The 16138-nt window shown below is 51.9% G+C and overlaps 5 protein-coding genes across 5 annotated transcripts; 3 read left to right on the top strand and 2 right to left on the bottom strand.

Moving 5' to 3' along the window:
- The first annotated feature begins 141 nt into the window (after positions 1-141).
- On the top strand, positions 142-2092 carry BDR25DRAFT_332777 (uncharacterized protein). Its single transcript, XM_033692781.1, has 3 exons — positions 142-259; positions 365-1300; positions 1408-2092. Exons 1-3 carry the CDS (start codon positions 154-156, stop codon positions 2064-2066), a joined length of 1701 nt encoding a protein of 566 aa, XP_033549939.1. The 5' UTR covers positions 142-153; the 3' UTR covers positions 2067-2092.
- A 1385-nt stretch (positions 2093-3477) lies between these two features.
- BDR25DRAFT_387215 (uncharacterized protein) lies at positions 3478-4885 on the bottom strand (the record flags this gene model as incomplete). The annotated part of the gene is made up of 4 exons (XM_033698046.1): positions 3478-3810; positions 3986-4235; positions 4292-4653; positions 4795-4885. 4 exons carry the CDS (start codon positions 4883-4885, stop codon positions 3509-3511), a joined length of 1005 nt encoding a protein of 334 aa, XP_033549938.1. The 3' UTR covers positions 3478-3508.
- A 788-nt stretch (positions 4886-5673) lies between these two features.
- Positions 5674-9579, top strand: BDR25DRAFT_323719 (uncharacterized protein; the record flags this gene model as incomplete). Its single annotated transcript, XM_033692116.1, has 1 exon — positions 5674-9579. One exon carries the CDS (start codon positions 5674-5676, stop codon positions 9577-9579), a length of 3906 nt encoding a protein of 1301 aa, XP_033549937.1.
- Positions 9580-12483: 2904 nt separating this feature from the next.
- Positions 12484-13947, top strand: BDR25DRAFT_302108 (uncharacterized protein). Its single transcript, XM_033689723.1, has 3 exons — positions 12484-12806; positions 13203-13344; positions 13460-13947. The coding sequence occupies exons 1-3, from the start codon at positions 12720-12722 to the stop codon at positions 13702-13704; spliced, it is 474 nt and encodes a 157-aa protein (XP_033549936.1). The 5' UTR covers positions 12484-12719; the 3' UTR covers positions 13705-13947.
- Positions 13948-14221: 274 nt separating this feature from the next.
- On the bottom strand, positions 14222-15494 carry BDR25DRAFT_282338 (uncharacterized protein; the record flags this gene model as incomplete). The annotated part of the gene is made up of 1 exon (XM_033687963.1): positions 14222-15494. The coding sequence occupies exon 1, from the start codon at positions 15407-15409 to the stop codon at positions 14222-14224; it is 1188 nt and encodes a 395-aa protein (XP_033549935.1). The 5' UTR covers positions 15410-15494.
- Between the last annotated feature and the right edge of the window lie 644 nt (positions 15495-16138).

The following is a 16138-nucleotide window of genomic DNA, read 5'->3' as shown; positions in this document are numbered from 1 at the left end:
AACATCTGTTCACTAGTCAAGGAGAAAGTGAGAGTAAAGCTTGGTCGGAATTGGCTTAGACGATGACTAAGCCCTCTGTCATGCATTAGCGAAATGTGGCATATCAGCTCCGCCAAAAGTTCGAGCTCCAAACTCTCATCCCGCCATTGAAAGATGGGGAAACCGCGACTCTCGACCATTGCCTTTCTTCTGTATTGCCTATCTGCTGCTGCGAATGCGGCATCAGAGGCGCCGCGGCCGCGTGGCGTAGGTCCAGAGTGTATGTATTGTGGAACCTGATCCTCTTCTCGAAGCTCCCGTCCTAAGCACTCTAACTGGAGAATGGATGAAAACGAATGAATGCTGATCTTGACTGAATTAATAGTTGCAAAGTTCTACAAAGATGGGGACAGTTTTACGTGTATCTCTAACCCTACTGTTAAACTTGACATATCCCGCCTCAACGACGACTACTGCGATTGCCCCGATGGCAGCGATGAACCCGGCACTTCTGCATGTTCATACCTCTCCCCACTCTCGCCTCCCCAACCCTCGGAGCTAGGCAAGGGTCAATTCAATGAGACGCCAGCATTACCCGGGTATTATTGCAAGAATAAAGGGCACCTGCCCAGCTATGTGCCTTTCACGGCTGTCAATGACGGCATCTGCGACTACGAGCTGTGCTGTGATGGTTCTGATGAATATGATGGAGTTGGTGGTATTAAATGCGAAGATCGGTGCGCAAAGATTGGCAAGGAATGGCGGAAACAGGATGAAGCGAGACTGAAGAGCCTTGGGGCTGCGAACAAGCGCCGAAGAGAGCTGGTCACTGAAGCGGCTAGGCTGAAAAAGGAAGTCGAAGATAGGATTCAGACCTTGCACACGCAGATCCAGGGCGCAGACATAAAGGTTCAAGCATTGGAAAAGAATCTTGAGGATATTGAGAGGCAGGAGAAGGGGAGAGTCATCAAGGGCGCAGGCAAAGGAGGGAAGTTGACGGTGTTGATGACCCTGGCGAAGGAGAGGATTGCGGAGCTGGTAGAGAGTCTTACAAGAGTGAGAGGCGAGAGGGATGAGGCGAGGAATAGGGTTAAGGAGCTTGAAGAAATCCTGAAGAAGTTTAAGGAGGAATACAATCCCAACTTCAACGACGAGGGTGTCAAGAGGGCTGTCAAAGCTTGGGAAGACTATGCTGCGCAAGAGAGACCTGGCCCAGATGGGGCGCACGATCGAGATCTTGAAGAGATCTTGAAGCCCGACTCCGAGAACGGCATTAATTGGGAGGAATATGAAGAGGGCGAACAAAGTGACGTCGACGTGTGTAAGTGTGCTTCGACCTCCGAAACAGATTCTTCAAAGTTCCATGGCCTCAATTTCCTGTTTCACTCAGTCGTACGCATTATGCCAATACTAATATCGCATTCACAGTGTACAAGTTTGAAGAATATCTCCCAGAGCCCTTGCGGAACTGGGTTGATCAGAAACTGCGTGATCTGCGTATCATGTTGATCGAAAATGGTATCCTTGCGGACCCACATGACACCAATTCCCCTGAATCTAAAGCTGTCGCCGATGCCCGCCAACAACTTAACACGGCCCGCAGTGAGCTGGATACTGACAGAAACGAACTCCAACGGCACCAAGAAGACCTGGATAAAGACTACGGTCCTGAAGGCGTATTCCGAGCGCTTAAGGGTCAGTGCGTAGAACAAGATTCCGGCGAGTACACTTACGAATTCTGCTGGATGGATAAAACGACGCAGAAGTCCAAAAAGGGCGGTGGGCACACGGGCATGGGAAACTTCGCACGCATTGAGAAGATCGTGGTGGATGAAGATCTCCCGCCTGACGGTAAAGGATTGGGATCTGGGGAGCGTTATGTTTTGCAGTTTGAGAACGGTCAGCATTGCTGGAACGGCCCGAACAGGAGCACACAGGTCATCTTGGCGTGTGCCGAGAAGGATGAGATTTGGAAGATTGTAGAAGAAGAGAAATGCGTGTATAGGATGGAGGTTGGGTCTCCGGCGGTTTGTGAGGGTAAGATGAATGGCGTCAAGCAAGTTTCTCCTGCTCACAACGAGTTGTAACAAGCGGTTTTTTTTTTTTTTTTTTTTGGATATAGGGTTAGTCTAAATGCAGGAGTAAGGCGTACCACACATTGTGGAAAATAGAATCCCAAAAAAAACTTTAGTGGCAGCGGGTTTGCCGCTCTGCAAATGAAGAGTTGAGATTCGTTGCTCCTAGCTATTTGACGATCCACCAGCACATGTCGCCGATTGCAAGAGCTACAAGATCTAACTAATAGCAAATCTGGTAGTCCGTAATAATCGCGTCCAATTGTCGAATCAGCTAGATTCCTAACTGACATCCTAATTTTCATAATACACCCTGGATTGGCGGATGACAGTTGGCCGTTGCTAAATTCAACCGGACCAGGACCAACACGACATGTCCGCCAAGTCCGCTTCGCAATTCGGGAATGGTGCGGAGAGCGAACTCGTAAACTGAGGATTTCATCGGGTGAGGTGAGATGGGTCGGAAGTGGCACCGGAGAAAGTGTTCGTGAGTTCGGGCGCAATGGTTCGTACATGTGCATGCAGTTCCCTCAGCCGGAGTCCTCATGGTGTCATGCTTACTGAACATTCCGACTGAAATCGTGTTGGATACGCCACTCAGCATCTTTCTACATGAAACAAACGTCTGAAATGCTTGTCCGTTGTCGAAGACGTTGTCTTCTCCATGTAGCTTGAGGTGCTGCTGCTGTTGTCTTATTACAGACCTATAGGCCTACAACGATGATGCCTTGAGAATCAGTTTATCGTTTGGGGGTATCAGGCTAGACACATTTGCGCCTTTGAGCCACGCAGTGGTTCCATCTTGACAAGATCTTAGGTCTCAAAATATCGTGTGTCTCCGCGCTTATCCGAATTCCGAATAGCTAAGCGACGGTGCAGCGAGCGATCCATTGTCGGTGAAAATCGCGTGGTATTGCGATTCCACAGGTCGACACGCGAACCTTTCACGAACCCACCGCGGATTTGGGAGCGTGGACGAGCCAGCGGGAGGTCGCCCGCGCCCGCCATGGCGCAAGGCTGCAGATCCTGAAGTAATTTTACTTGCGCCCGTCCGAGGCACAGCTACCTTGCAAAAAGGCTGAAGCGGATCGTCATCGAAGACTCTTTGGCGGTAGCGGGATCGCAAGCGCACCTATTTTCTGAAATTCGTAAGCAGCAACATATCGGTAAGTTCAAATTTGGGCGGGTGAGATGGATTCACAGGGCCGAGGCGTCTTGTGGTGATTTGCTGAGCCTGGCGCACGGGGTGGATGAATTTGATGAATCCACTCCGTGCAAGCTCTGGAGTCAACCGTGGAAAGTCTTAGCAAAGGCCGTAAAAAAACAATGTATGCAGCTTCAGCTTTTGAGAAAGATGTTTGCTGCAACATTCATGCTGCAGCTCGGCAGGTGAGAGACAGAATGTTTCTTTTCAAGGGAGATCCGGGCTGGAAAGGGTAAAGCAACACAACCCCTCACTCGCGGGCAGTGGGCTGAACGGATTGCATGGTGATTCGAGATGCCGCGTGCTGCGTGCAGCTGCAGCCAGGAACCGGCTTGCACGAATAAGCCACAGCCATGGGAGTTTGATGATACGAAGCACCTGATGGCGGCTCCTGGCCATGATCGTTGGAGAGAGGCCCAAATGAGATTCGTCTGAGCATGGCTTGGGGCGATGCACCAGAATAGAGATCCGCGAGCCTCTCAAGCTGAGCAAACGCAGAATCAGTCCTGCCGCTCAGACGCCAGACGCACGATAACCATGGCACTGATGGCGCTGATGGCAGAACAGTGGCACAGCGAGAGCCTTGCGAGACAGGAGACGGTTAGCCCAAGGGGAAAGGAGCCGGGAAGGCGGGCACGTTAACGCCGCCCTTGATCCCATGGCAATGGCACGACGATGATTCGTTCGCTTCGCTGAGTCCTGGGCCACGGCCAGTATCTCCCCGCACTTCCGCACCCCCTATTCGGCCGCGATGGCTGCCAGCACTGCTGGGCAGCGACGATGTCTAACACAGTATCAGATGTCTTGTCCTGCCTGCGGCCAGCAATCGGCCATGCAGGCTGCTGATGGTGATACAACAGAGCATCGTGGTCGTTGTGCTGGCGCGGCATAAGCTTCAGATCGTCTGGAAGGCTTCGTTCGGCAGAGGCGCTCCCGGGCGGAACAAGATTGTGCAGCTGCAGCAGCTGCAGGCCCGCCTGCGCTGTGGTCAATCAACAACGACGACAACATGCGGACAGCGCCCGAGACACACGTCGCCCGCTCCTGGCATCGTGAATCGTCGACTCAAGAGGGCCAGGAGGCAGGCCACTTGACGCGGAAGAGCCCAAAAGAGCAAGCAAATTGTCGCCTGTACTTCTGCAGGCCCTGCTCCGTTCGACGTCGCTAGTGCACGTTCTGTCGTGCTTCTTTCTTTTCTTTTCTTTTCGTGTCTCCTGCTCGCAATCGTCCAGTCGCAGAGGGACAGCGAGTATCTCGAGGAATCAGAGCCAGAGACGCCCAGAAGAGCTGTCAGAGCTTGGTGACTGGCTGCGGCTCGCAGCAGCGCGAACGCAGTCCCTGCTTGCAGCGTGCTCGTGGTGACACTCGCTGAAGGGTGAGGGCGAGGGTGAGGCGCTAATAATGCGGAGATTAGCTTAGTGGAAATGAATCCCTGGCGGAGGCCCAAAGCCTGGTCGTTCCTGGCCGGCGCTCAAGGGCTGGTGCGCTCCGCTGGCTCCTCACGGTCACGTTGGTCTCTCCCACAAGCGTGCAAACCTTGAAACCCCAGCGTGTGCTTGAGTCTCCACTCCCTCAAGCCCGGTCGTTCACTGTACTCTCTTTCGGTTGCGGGAGATTCACATCCCATTCCTTTGCTTCACCACGCCCATCTCTGCGAGCGCAGGCGTCGTTGTCCCTCCCTACTGTGCACTGCCTTTCTTTTCCAGCTACCCACACGCTCCTTTCTCTGTTATCTGCTGTGGCCTCTGACGATATTGTCTTTTTCCCGCCAACCGAGACACCCCCGATATATTCACTCCTGGATTTGCATTTGCATTTGCCTTTGCCTTTGCCCGTCCGACGCCATAACTGCTCCACCCCCATTCCCTTCGCTCTGCATTCCGCATCACAGAGACGACATTCGATACCTATACCCGACCTGCTCTTGCCGCGAACTGTACGTCGGACGCTTGATGGAGCGTCTGTCTCCTATCACCATCTCTACCACCACCACGACCACCACCACGCCCGCGCAGGACTTGCTGGTAGACATAGTCACCGGCACTCGTGTTAGTCATGTACGTCGATGAGAATTGGTGACTTCCCGTCTTTGCTACCCTAGCGTGTGGCAAGACTGCACGGGAACTCACATCTAGCATACATTACTAACTCACCACCCGCGAATAGAATACCGTTGCGTCCAATTCTTGCCAGGTCTCTTCGTACGACAGTTCTCTCTTCTCGTCTCACCGCATACTTGCGGTGAAGGCTTTTTGAGCGCGCATTCGTTCGACTAGATATTTATTCCGTACAGCCGGCACAGCTAGTAAGACATTCCACCGCAACATGGATCGCCGTTACGTGCACTCGGGCTATCGCTCGTCGCTCGCGCGGCTCCTCACGCGAATTCACTCCCCTAACGTGTACCAGATCACCATGAATCGTTTCCTCACGAGAAAGAAGGACCGGGTCCTCGACGACAATGCGTCAGGTGGTAAGAAAAGCAAGAAGGGAAAGAAGAGCCAGCCGGAGCCCAAGATCGAGCTGGACATTACGGCCGCATTGCCCGCTTCAGACAACTTTCGGACCAGTTTAATCATGCCCAGCTTGTCCACGCGCTTTAGCATGCTAAGAGAACAGGACGACCCAAGCTCGAAGCTCGGTAAAGCAAGCGACGACAGTGTTTTGCTCCCGAAACGTCAGTCTCGTCTCCATGAGTTCGGCTTCGTCCCTGGAGGGCTCTCTGATATAGCCGAAGTTTCATCCCTCAATGGCTCTGTTAGTGGTTCTGCTCGACCCCCGTTTGCAAACGAGCGGCAAAATTCATTCGACAGCCATAACGCCGAGGAAGGTGGAAGCATGATGAGCCGCGCAAGGCCGGGAGAGGGCAATGTGCTGTTTGGCGGTCGGCAGAAGATCTACAAGATCTCCAACACTGGGTCGTCAAAGAGTCTTGGGCGGGCGTTGTACGAGGACGATGTTAGCATGTCGACCTTTCAAAAGATACGAGCACAGGAACGGGAAAGAGCAAGGGTGCAGATGGAAGGGCAAGAGAAGGCCGATGATGACCAGCAATCCGAACCATCCAGCCCAACCAAGGAACTCGCATACTCTCCCTCGCTCTCTGGTTACAGCCAACGAAGAGAAACCTCATCCTCGACCAATTCTGGCACAGCTAACACTCGCTCCTCCACCGCCGCGACTTCAATCGCCTCACAAGGTGCCAATGCCGTTCCAGCATCTTCGCCAGCCCTTCCCAGTTCTACAACAGCTACATCCCCCACCACCGAAACGCCGCCTCTCAATCGGACAACAACGAAGGCCAGAAGGCTGTACGAAACAGGACTAGACCAACACATTTACGAGCAGCAATCGTCCGCCATGAACCGACTCAATAGCATACAACGCACTCGTGCGCCAACAGGTCGTTCTACTCCCCCGCTACTGTATACTCAGACCAGATCTGCGACAAGTCTAAATGATCGATTTAATCGGACTACGCCATTCCGAACAGAGAGTCCCACTCAAATGGCAAACGCTGCGATCCCCAATGGAAAGGATACCCATTCCTCTAACTCAAGTCCCGTGGTATCCCGACCCCAGTCACCTCCACTAAACAGTCCGTTAGCGAGTGATAGCGACGAAGCTCAAACGCTGCATTCTGCCCTGCAACCGAATGACCGGGGAAAGGCTACTGCAATGGGTGCGTTCAACAAACCCAAGCAGGCATTTAGTGAACAACAATACGCAGAGCGTTTGAAACGACTGCAGCAAGAACGGGAAGCGTCAATGCCGAAACTAGACAAGCCTTCAAAACCTTCCTTACGAGAGCGGGCCGAACTTGAACAGCGCAAGAGAGCAGAGGCGGGGACAAATGAGCGACAGTGGTCGAACACCGCCGAGAAAAGAGAAGCGCCATCAGCGTTTTCAGTTTTCCAATCTGCAGCCAATCAGATGAAGAGTCCAGCCACCACAACGGGTTCAACCCTGAAGTCAGACCCGTCAGCTCACAGTGTGCAGTCACCTGACTCTCAAACTGGGGCGACATTCTTTGCTTCCCCTGGCAGTAGTGAGGATGAGGATGAGGGACCAAAGAAGCCAATTGACCTGTCCCGCCGGCTCCAAAATATCCCGACTACAAATAAGCCAGCACCTCCAATCCTTCAGCATCCTGCCTTAAGATCCCGGAGTAACTCGCGGGTAGAGAAACAGGAACATCCTTCTCTGCAGTCTCACAGTCAATCGCGCCCTGCACCAACACAGCAGTCGCACGATCCTCCCCCTTCTACCAACGGATCATTACAGCCTAATTCTACAACTAAGTCATCTGACGATTTAGACATTGACTCTCCTACTCTCGGTCCAAACAATGGTGGCTTAAGTGGTCTCGTCCGACAACATCTGCGGAATGTCAGTAATGTGTCGTCAGACTATGGTGAATTCAACCAGATCGCCATGAGCCCGCCCTATACATCAACGGCAACTGCCCCCCTCTCGCTAAGGACTCAGGAATTAGGTGTTCAGCGACGACAGCCCACTTCCGAGTCAGATACACCCGCACACTCAAGTTACAGTCACTCTAATCCTTGGGATTTGGACGACATTGACAACCCATATTATGGAGAAGGCGACAGTATAAGCTCAGTCAGCCCGGTAGATGCACATAAGGTGAAACCAGTGACAAATGTCAATCCTCCAACATCCAACTCCCAGTCCACGGAAAGAAGCCCTTCACATGACGATACTCCTCAATGGGAAAAGGATATGAAGAAGTCGCATCAGCGGGGCGCTAGCACGGAGACGCAGGATGAACGGGAAGCTTTTAAGCGTGAGCTTGCTCAACGCCAGCGTGCTGTCCAAGAAAGCTTGGGGATGAAGGTCAGCCAGGATAATAACCGGTCTGTAAGCCCTGCACCATCTGCAGGAGCTGGTGGTTTAAAGAACGCACTAAACATGCTTCGCTCGAAATCAAGCCGAGAGTCGTTTGCCACAAACAGCGACATAAGACCACAGGAAGGTCTACCTCCAACTAAAGCCATGAGGATGTTGGGGATTGGCACCGGGTCTGCCAATGCCAGCAGCACATCGTTGGCGGGACAGAACGACCGGTTTCATGGCAATGATCACTGGAGAGCAGACGAGGATCGCATGGGTCGTGGCCTTGCCTCGCGACCAAAACCTACACGCGTCCTCGAACAGAGTGAGCAAGATGCCCGTCGAGAGCTTGAGCAGCGCCTTCAACGTTCCGCAACTGACGACGTCACCCATCATGCAAAACCCAAAGGCAGGTCGCCTCCCGCCTCCAGCAAAAGCTCGACAAGGAACCGGTCAAGCTCAGAGCTGTCATCTGGTCGTTCTCGCAGCCGAGGAGGCCGCTACCGTGATGATCTCGAACAGGCCATGGTTGAAGGTACAGGGTCAAGGTCCACAGTGTATCCACTAAACAATACTCCCTCAATGTCTGGATACGCTATCAATCCAACCCAACCAGTCCCTGCTGATCGGCCCTCACTCGATAGCCAGTCTAGTCGAATGAGATCCCGGAGTAATAGTAGGACGACTGGCTATTTTGAATCCAAGCACCTTCAACCTATTCAAACAGGCCACGGCCACATGAATGGGGCTCCCCCGCGGTTGTCGCCTGCTGCCAACAGCCCGAAGCCCCAATTCTCTCCTGGGCTTCCAGCGTCTCCACGTCCATCTCCGGGTGCACCAAGCCCGAATATGAATGTTTTCCGACCTCAAGCGTCCCCTGTACCTGCATTTTCCGCCAACAACACCCCACCCGTGTCTGGTACAACAACACCTGTTACGCCTGGGTTTAACCACCCAAATCCCAACTCTTCGGGACCCACTCAAAAGCCTGGCATGCAGGTGCTGCGGAAAAAGTCCATTGCTAAGACTGACATTTCTGAGCCCATCTTTCTCTCTGCGACTTCGGTGATGGACACCGTCGATCTACCAGCTGGTGCTTCGCTGAAGAATGGAATGGATCCACCACCCCCACCGGTCCCTCCGATCAACCCTATGAGGCGTCGATTTGGATTTGGACGGACAGAACAGCATGATTCATATGTGCAGCCACCACATACGCCTTTTACAGAATCACAGAGGACAAATTCATCAGATGCACTGTCCAGTCAGGCAAATCCAATCTCCGAGGCACGACAGAGGCTGAGGAAGACCTCGAGTGAAGGAAGGAATCTACACGGTAAAGCTCAGACTCAGGGGGCTGGGAGTCCCGCTATGCCTTCAACTCCGTTTGGACGCAATGGCTCGCCGCCTCGTCCTATCAACAGCCGACATATTGCTCAACGCCCCATGGACGGAGCGATGTTTTAAAACGGCTTCGTATAATTGCTGAGCCGTATCCACATCCTTTGTTGCATGAAAACCTCGTACTTTTACGTCTTGGATTTCCTTTGCTGGTTCGATGGCGCAAGGTCACCAAAACACCAAACCTACGTTATTTCTGTTTCGTCAATCCTATCCTCAGGTAGGATTCCTTTTTTAAGTACCTTCTGGTGGGTTAATTTTTTGGATTTATTTACGGCTCTTGTTTCCTTGTTTCTCTGCAATATACCTTGTCTTCTTTCTTGTTCTGCAACGGAATCTCGTTACGGTCAAACAGGCGCGTCTGAGAGAATTGAATCGGCTGGGTTGGATGGGCGGCACGGATTGGCAAAGCTATGGGAACACGATCGATTCCTTTCTAGACTGCGACCTCCACAGGCATATACACACATACACACATACACTCGTACATTTGGGACACCAGGGCGCTTCGTATAGCCGGACTGTATGGGTTTCTGGTGTTCTTGGGTGTGGGGCCTACGTCCTTCGTTTTCCGTCTTTCCAATACAATTGCGTAATGGGAGGATGGGGATGTTTTTCTTTGGGCTTTTAGTGTAGAGGGAGGATATTCTGCATGGAGAGGTTGGGATCGGGAGATTGTTGATTGCGATTGATCGCAATTTGTAATTGTACAAAGTCAGTATACTGCTACACTATCTGAAACGGTATGCACGAGGCTTTTCGACGCAGAGATAGAGATAGGGGGTGCAAATGGTAACTTCTAAAACAAAGAAAAGTAAACAAGACTTTAGTTGAACTTTATCTGGATCAGGTGACATATGCTGTGCATTTTAGATATCTCTGTCCGAGCCCTCCGATTCTCTGGATTCACGAGAACGTTAGTAGCGGTTAGTCGAAATACTTGGATGCTCTTGTTGCCATGACAGGCAAGGGTTGCTTTGTATCGTTGAGAAAGCAAAAGCGAGGTAATCCTGGCTTGTTGCACCTACTCAACAGGAGTTCGTCTCCACCGTGTACGCAGGGGAATAACAAAAACGCCGCCGCCCAAAGCAAAAAGCCAACAGAGTTTGCTCGACACGTGCTTGTCAGTAAGCTTTTGTTGCGGGGGAGGGGGACCGGAGGCAAGGGTCGACTGTAGAAGTGAGTAGCACCGGTGTGACATGTTTGGTAGAGTTTCGGAGGTTGGATACAGTAATGCAGGGCACACTCCATAGTAGTAGTAGTAGTAGTAGGTGGTGATATCTGATTGTACATACGGATCCGTACAGGACAGAGATTTCTGATTGTGCTATCGAATTGCACTCCTAGCTGTTGAGCAATATTGCCAAGACGATGGATTCCCGATGCATGAGCTTGGCACGTATCTCCATCGGCCTTACATGTTCTCTAAAGCCTCATCCTCGAAAGCTGCCGCAACACGAGCTGGTACAGACCTTCGAAACATCAAGAAAGAAGAAACTTGTCCCTCCCTTCCTCCCCCATCCCCCCCCTCCTCTCCCTCCCCTCCCTTCCCCCCCCCTCTTCTGAAGTAAGACAAGCGTGGGAAAATAGAAGCTCGACAGACAGCGGTACCCCTGATCGGCAACTAATGTAAGGGGTTGTGGCTTTGGTTTCAGATTACCTTGGTCTGTGCGGTATACAGCATCCCTGCAACTCTTCGCGAAGAAAGATTCCATCGAAATTCGAAGGGATTGACTATCGGCCTGCCTAGGTTTCGATAAGAAAAAGGAATATCGTATCATGACGAAGAGTCGAGAGAAATCGCCACTTGGATTCGCAGCTCCATTAAAGTCCATAGAGCGGAGGAAGCGGCACAATGCGTATAGAAACCTATGAAAAGCCACAAGGGGAAAAGCCCGTCAGATGCGGCCTTTATCACCGTCCTAAGTTGAGTCAATCAATAACCAAGCTCATCACACGTTTCTGAATTTCCATGGCGCAAAAAACGTGACCAGTTGGCGTCCTCATCCCCACTTTCTCCTCTCTCGCTGCCCTCATTGGCCATCCTATCCAAACTTTCAGCACGCTAGAAGTCAAACTCAACGCATTTAACGGCACAGCGGGCTAGCTGAAAGTCAAACCGTCTCCACCAAGATTCGTCGAAACTCAAAGATTGCACACACTAACGAAGCCGTCATCGCGGAATCCTGCGAGGCATTCCTCGTTCATGTCGTCCATTTAAACGAGCGAGCTAGCCAGGTTCAGTCACTTTTTTTTCCTGGCCCAGCCGCAAAGGATTTCCCGTCCAGGGAGGCTGACTAGATGGCGAGTGATGTGTGCTTGCACTTCCATTTCCGAGTAGGCATTCATGGACAGCGATTCGCATGACAATTGCGGATGCTTTTTGTCGCTGCCAAAAGCTGAAACGGAAAACCCGGTCACGAGTTCTGATATCGGGGAACAATTCAATCCCACAACTAACAAATTCCAAAGTGCAAGATCAATCATGACCGCATTTTCGCCTTCGGACTCTTGCTTGTGGAGTTGTGCATATCATCTTTTCGTCTGAGGTTCCACAGCGTCCACTTTATCCTTCTCAGCCCTAACTCTCCTCGGAGCAGATTTGTCTAGCCCCACCGCCGGAATGCCTCTAATGCTCGGAAACCCATCTACTCATAGCATGTCGGCGTAACAAGACCAATCATACGCTTCCTTTGATAGCTCAAATCAGCAGCGACGGACATAGCAACCGATAGCACGCGGGTCTCGACGGACGTGATGCAGGATGGATGCGGAGTGGAATGGCCAGGATGAGACATAGCCGTGCATTTTGGTACCTGACCCAATCCCAACGCTACGGTGGTAATTGGACCCCGTACTGCATGAGGTCCCAGAGTTTACCAACCAAGGGTCCATGGCAAGGCCCTATCTGGACACATCAAGTGTTTCCCTTAAAAAGGGAGATAGATCCGCGCCGCCTCTTGTTATTTTTGAAGCTCGCCACTGTTTTTACCGCAAGAAACGTTTCTTCCATCACAAACTCTCCTTACCTTTTCCGCATTTACATCTATTTGTTACATTTCACTTCGTGTTCGCTCTCTCTCCACACTACCTACATAAATTTGGTTTTGTCGCTTTCGCGTCCGCTGGTCCAGACGGGTTATCCATACTTTTCATAACATCGAGCGTATTCAACCAACAACCCACATTTCCCCTTCCTCGTCATCATGAAGTTTACAGCTGCCGTTTTCGCCGCCGTCGCATCGCTTGCTTTCGTCAATGGCCAGGACTTAACGGGCATTCCTTCTTGTGCCGTAAGTTTGCTTCTTCAAAGTCCGCCCACTCGTTCCAGCGCGTTAGCGGAGCACCTATCACGGAGCATAAGCGTTGAAAGACAAAGGGAGTTTTCATCGTTACCCGTTGCTGGTCGTAAATTCAGGAGAACTTAAGGTCGTGAAGATGCGAGTTTGACCCGACATCAACTCTATCTGGCATGTTCCGTGGAAGTTTTTCGGTCAACGCGTAGTACCGTTCGCTTCATCGCAAGCAAAATACATGCTTCCATGCAATGTTGTTGAGCTGCATGCCAATCGCATTCGGTTCTTCTCCAGGAGCTCTGATGTCGCTTTCCTAAGCCTCAGAACCCTAAATCCACCCAGCTCCTCACAGCTACATTCTTAGGCCTCTGTTGCTGATCAACATTTTCTCAGTTATCCTGCTTCGCCGTCGCTGTCCCAGCATCCGGTTGCTCCCTCACGGATACCAAATGCCAATGCACGACGGGCCAGCAGAAGATCACCGATTCCGTCTCTGCCTGCGTGCCATCCAAGTGTTCTGCCGAGGACCAAGCTAGTACGTCCCCATGACTCCCCTCTTCCTCTCCTCCCATAACCCTATTAAACTCCCCACATCTCACACTCCCAACATCCACAATACACGGGACCCTTCTAACAATAATTCCCCGCAGAACTCGTCCCCGCCGTCGAAGCCCTCTGCGCCAAAGCCGGCATCACCGTTACCAATCTCCCCACCACCGTCCCTTCTGCCTCCGGCGCTGCAAACAACAACGCCACTGTCACCAGTACCAGATCCTCTAGCGCGAGCGCAACGGGCAGTGGGGCGGCCCAACAGACGACGGGCGCTGCGGTTGTGAATACGGTTGGTTTGGGTAGCGTGCTTGCGGTCGGTTTGGCGGCTGTTTTGGGGTTGTAAAGCAGTACAATTAGGGTTGGGGGGGAAGATGATAGGAACGTAGGGGAGTGTCGAGGTAGGATAGCATTGGGAAATTGGTCGAGGAAGGGGGGTAAGGAGGAAATACACTTTTTCTGCATTGGGCGGGGATACTAGCTTTGGAATGATCTGAGAGTACTTCACTGCATGAGATTTTGGATTGAAACCGGTCTATTTCGAAAATGTTGCATGGCAGAATTTATCTTGATTTGATCAAGGTCCTGGTCTCTTCTAGCATGCTATGCCAATCTCTCAACGTGTTCAATGTCGGACGTGACTTTTTCGCTGTGTGACGCGGTGCCTGCGGCCAAGGGCCAAGAGGCTTGAATAGGTTGACTCACCCGTCATGGCTCGGATCCCTTAACACTTGCGGCGAAGGATTGCTTCAAAATCCCAACTATCACATGCCTTCGCGCAACTTTCGTGAGAAACGCCAAAAATCTATGCAGACAACCACCGCTACCTTTGTCTGGCTTGGTAAATCACTAGCAAGCTATTTTCACGATACTTCTAATGCTCCAACCCACTTCTCCGACCAAGTGGTGAACTCATCATCTTTCCCACTCCAGCTCTGCTTGACCAGTTCAATAGCAATTTTCGCTTCTCCACAACACGTGTCGAGCGTCTGCCTTGCTTCTTCTTCATCTAAGTTGTAAAAAGAGCTCGCCAATTCGTCAGCACATTCCGGTATTGATTTGAGGATCCCCATAAGTTTATCAAGCTTGGCCATGGGATCAAGTAGAGCCACAGTACCCTCCCCATTCGTCTCAACCTTCGATGTAGGTACAGCTGGGAAAGTCTTCAACCTCCTCTTACTCAACGCCTGATACAGCATGCCCACCATCTTCAACTTCTTCACGCTCACATCCAGCAATTCCTTGAGCTCCTTATCCCCCTTGCTCAATTTATTTGCCGCGCCGAATATCCCGTCCTCATCTCCAAACTCTCCCCTGCCCCCATCACTCCCTTCAGCTTTATCCCCGTCTTCCTCCTCATCTTCCACATTCTCACCCCACTCCTTGAGTTCCTCAACAGCATCCATCAATGTCGCCCTCCAGCTCTCCGCCTTCTTAACCACCAAGCCAACCACGCCATCCTGACACAGCTTGAGCAAGGCATCGCAAGCTTCCCAGACAACGCCCGTTGAAGCGAGAATATTTTGCCTCTCCGACTCGGTGACACCCTCGTCTTTCCCTTTACCCTTCCCCTCCACCCCCTCTCTCCTCTCCACGAATTTAAGAAGGTGGGCAAGGACATCTCCCCAAGCGCCCAGCACTCTTCGCACTTGCGCCCTCAGCTCCGCACGCATGACCTCGCCCAGCCCATCTTGTTGCCCGGGTTGTGGAGCACCCGACACCGCGGCCACCATCCCGCTCAGCACCCCAGACGACACATCGCCTATCTTCTTGCTCAGTGCCGAGGGAGTGAGCGGTGGGGTTAGGAGGAGTAGCGAGAGAGTCGTCGTGTGCGATTTCAGAAGCGTAGTTGTTGTTTTCACGACATCGAGGGGGTTCGGTACGGAAGTAGACGCCGAGATTGAGGAGTGAGAAGGCACGGCGGAGAATGACGCCGGCACCGGCGTGAGAGAGGACTGGAAGTGGCTGAGGAGGATTTGGGAGGATTTTGTGAGCTCGATGAGGGCGTGTGTGTCACGGTGGGGATTTGGAGATTTGGGTTTTGTGGACATCGTATTAAAATGAGGGTTGAGTACTACAAGAAGAAGGGAGCAGAACTCTGCCGCAGCAAATAAGTTGTGAGGCTTTGTGCGCAAGTAAATAGAGGCAGGAAAGTCAGGACAAGATTTTTTGGCGGGGTTCCCGATGACTTGGGGACAGGACATTAGCGGAGTGCTCCGAATCCAAGGTGGGGGATTGTATGGAGCATGCAATATTATCGTTAGAAGCCCCTTCAATTGTTCGGGGTCGACTTTGCTCGATCGGACTCGTCTAATGAGTCCTTGTCTTGTACCACTTCCTTTTCTAGATTCAGCTTCACATTTCGGTTGTGCCGGTTCAGCTAGACATCTCTAAGAAATGGTGCCTCACGGAGGTCTCCAGGTTCGTATAAAAATGCTGCTTGAATTCGTCAGTAGCATCGGCTTCAAGGGACTCGAGCACCAGGTGAAGCAAAGCATGGGTCTCCCGAATAAACCAGCTTCTCTTTTCCACTTCGTCCAGCAGCACGACAAAGATCTGAGCGGCCCACCTGACTCTGCTCACATATCCATCTTGTAAGGGAGGAACCGGTTTGTCCTTGGCCTCGATTGCAAAATTGAATTCCACGTTGATAAATTTACCGTCAGTGACGGTTATTTTATCATGAAAGCAGTCGGCCTGAGGCGTTCGGAGAGATGACCTAGTACCTATCCGTAATTGGAGCTAGCAGCTCCTGGAGAAAGGTGTTAGCAATGCTCGAT

Source organism: Lindgomyces ingoldianus (genome assembly GCF_010093535.1).
Source record: "Lindgomyces ingoldianus strain ATCC 200398 unplaced genomic scaffold BDR25scaffold_9, whole genome shotgun sequence".
NCBI lineage: Eukaryota > Fungi > Ascomycota > Dothideomycetes > Pleosporales > Lindgomycetaceae > Lindgomyces > Lindgomyces ingoldianus.
This window is presented reverse-complemented; position numbering and strand designations above follow the sequence as displayed.

Excerpts from the sequence above, each read along its gene's own strand:
- BDR25DRAFT_332777 (XM_033692781.1), top strand. The coding sequence starts at position 154 with ATGGGGAAACCGCGACTCTCGACCATTGCCTTTCTTCTGTATTGCCTA. Across the intron at positions 260-364 it reads GCGTGGCGTAGGTCCAGAGT|TTGCAAAGTTCTACAAAGAT; the intron begins GTATGTATTGTG and ends CTGAATTAATAG. Across the intron at positions 1,301-1,407 it reads ACAAAGTGACGTCGACGTGT|TGTACAAGTTTGAAGAATAT; the intron begins GTAAGTGTGCTT and ends TCGCATTCACAG.
- BDR25DRAFT_302108 (XM_033689723.1), top strand. The coding sequence starts at position 12,720 with ATGAAGTTTACAGCTGCCGTTTTCGCCGCCGTCGCATCGCTTGCTTTC. Across the intron at positions 12,807-13,202 it reads CGGGCATTCCTTCTTGTGCC|TTATCCTGCTTCGCCGTCGC; the intron begins GTAAGTTTGCTT and ends ACATTTTCTCAG. Across the intron at positions 13,345-13,459 it reads TTCTGCCGAGGACCAAGCTA|AACTCGTCCCCGCCGTCGAA; the intron begins GTACGTCCCCAT and ends AATTCCCCGCAG.